At 47.9% G+C, this 1005-nt stretch overlaps 1 protein-coding gene across 1 annotated transcript; it reads right to left on the bottom strand.

Moving 5' to 3' along the window:
- Positions 1 to 114: 114 nt before the first annotated feature.
- Positions 115 to 853, bottom strand: LOC107047283 (the record flags this gene model as incomplete). The annotated part of the gene is made up of 1 exon (XM_015270037.1): positions 115 to 853. A coding segment is annotated over one exon (739 nt), but the record flags the coding sequence as incomplete, so codon positions are not given.
- Between the last annotated feature and the right edge of the window lie 152 nt (positions 854 to 1005).

The raw sequence follows: 1005 nt of genomic DNA, 5'->3' as shown, positions 1-1005 counted from the left end.
GAATCTTAGAAGAAGAGAAAATATGTCGTCCTGAATTGTGGGCCCGACATGTAAAGTCTCGTTGAGAGAAATTCCGGTGCTGGTCTTCGCTGATCCATCGAAGACAACACGGACTTTCGTCGTCAAGCTGCTTTCCTTGATCACAGCATGATGTGGCAGATAATATCCGAAGCTGGATAAATCTGCTCCAGTCACTTCCGTGAGATGACCAAGATCTAAATATTCTTGAATGACTGCACGATATTGAGTGTTGAGGTCTGCGTTGCCATCCAGTCTTCTTTCCAGAGATTTGAGGCGGCGGAAAGCTCGTGATCGTGACTCGCCGATCAGAGATTCCTTCCCGTTGAACGGCAAAGCAACAATGTATCTACCAGTGTTGTCGCGTTTGATATTCTTCAGGAAGTGTCGTTCGCAATCAGACTCAGTACTGGTTGAAGATGAAGTGGCGTCAGCTTCTTCAATCGCCCAAAACTTGGAGAGATCGAAGTCAAGGTTGGAGGTGCTGATAACGTTGCATACGCGTCGACGTATTGTCTGCATTGTTGGCGCGCTCCCTCCGATTACCCAGCCGAGCAAAGTCTGTTGAAGATATAATTCTGGTTGATCTGCTGGCGTGAGCTTTTCCTTGCCTTGGCAGAGGAGTGAAAGTGTTGGTCCAGATCCAAGGAGCATGTTCACTGATGCTGGATGATGGAAGTTAGGATCAGCAAGCTTGATGTTGGCAGGTATCCTGATGGCGCTACGATCAAGGGGTTGATCAGGTACAGCCTGAGTGATGTTGGGGATCGTCAAGAAGTTGAGTGTCCTTTCATACTCAGTTGTTCGTGAGCGAATTGTGGCGATGACTAAATACCTGGTGGTGGTATTCGCGTCATTCAATGCTCCTATTGATACAGCGAATGGTTGAAGCGGTAGGTTGAGGGCGATGGCTAAACTCTCTTTGATGAAATTGGTGGTGGATCCGGTGTCCAGTAGCACTCGACATTCGACAGGTTGTCTGTAAGT

Source organism: Diachasma alloeum, unplaced genomic scaffold (genome assembly GCF_001412515.2).
Source record: "Diachasma alloeum isolate Michigan unplaced genomic scaffold, Dall2.0 Dall_scaffold_36865, whole genome shotgun sequence".
Lineage (NCBI taxonomy): Eukaryota > Metazoa > Arthropoda > Insecta > Hymenoptera > Braconidae > Diachasma > Diachasma alloeum.
The sequence above is the reverse complement of the archived record's forward strand: the minus strand, read 5'-3'. Positions and strand labels throughout refer to the sequence as shown.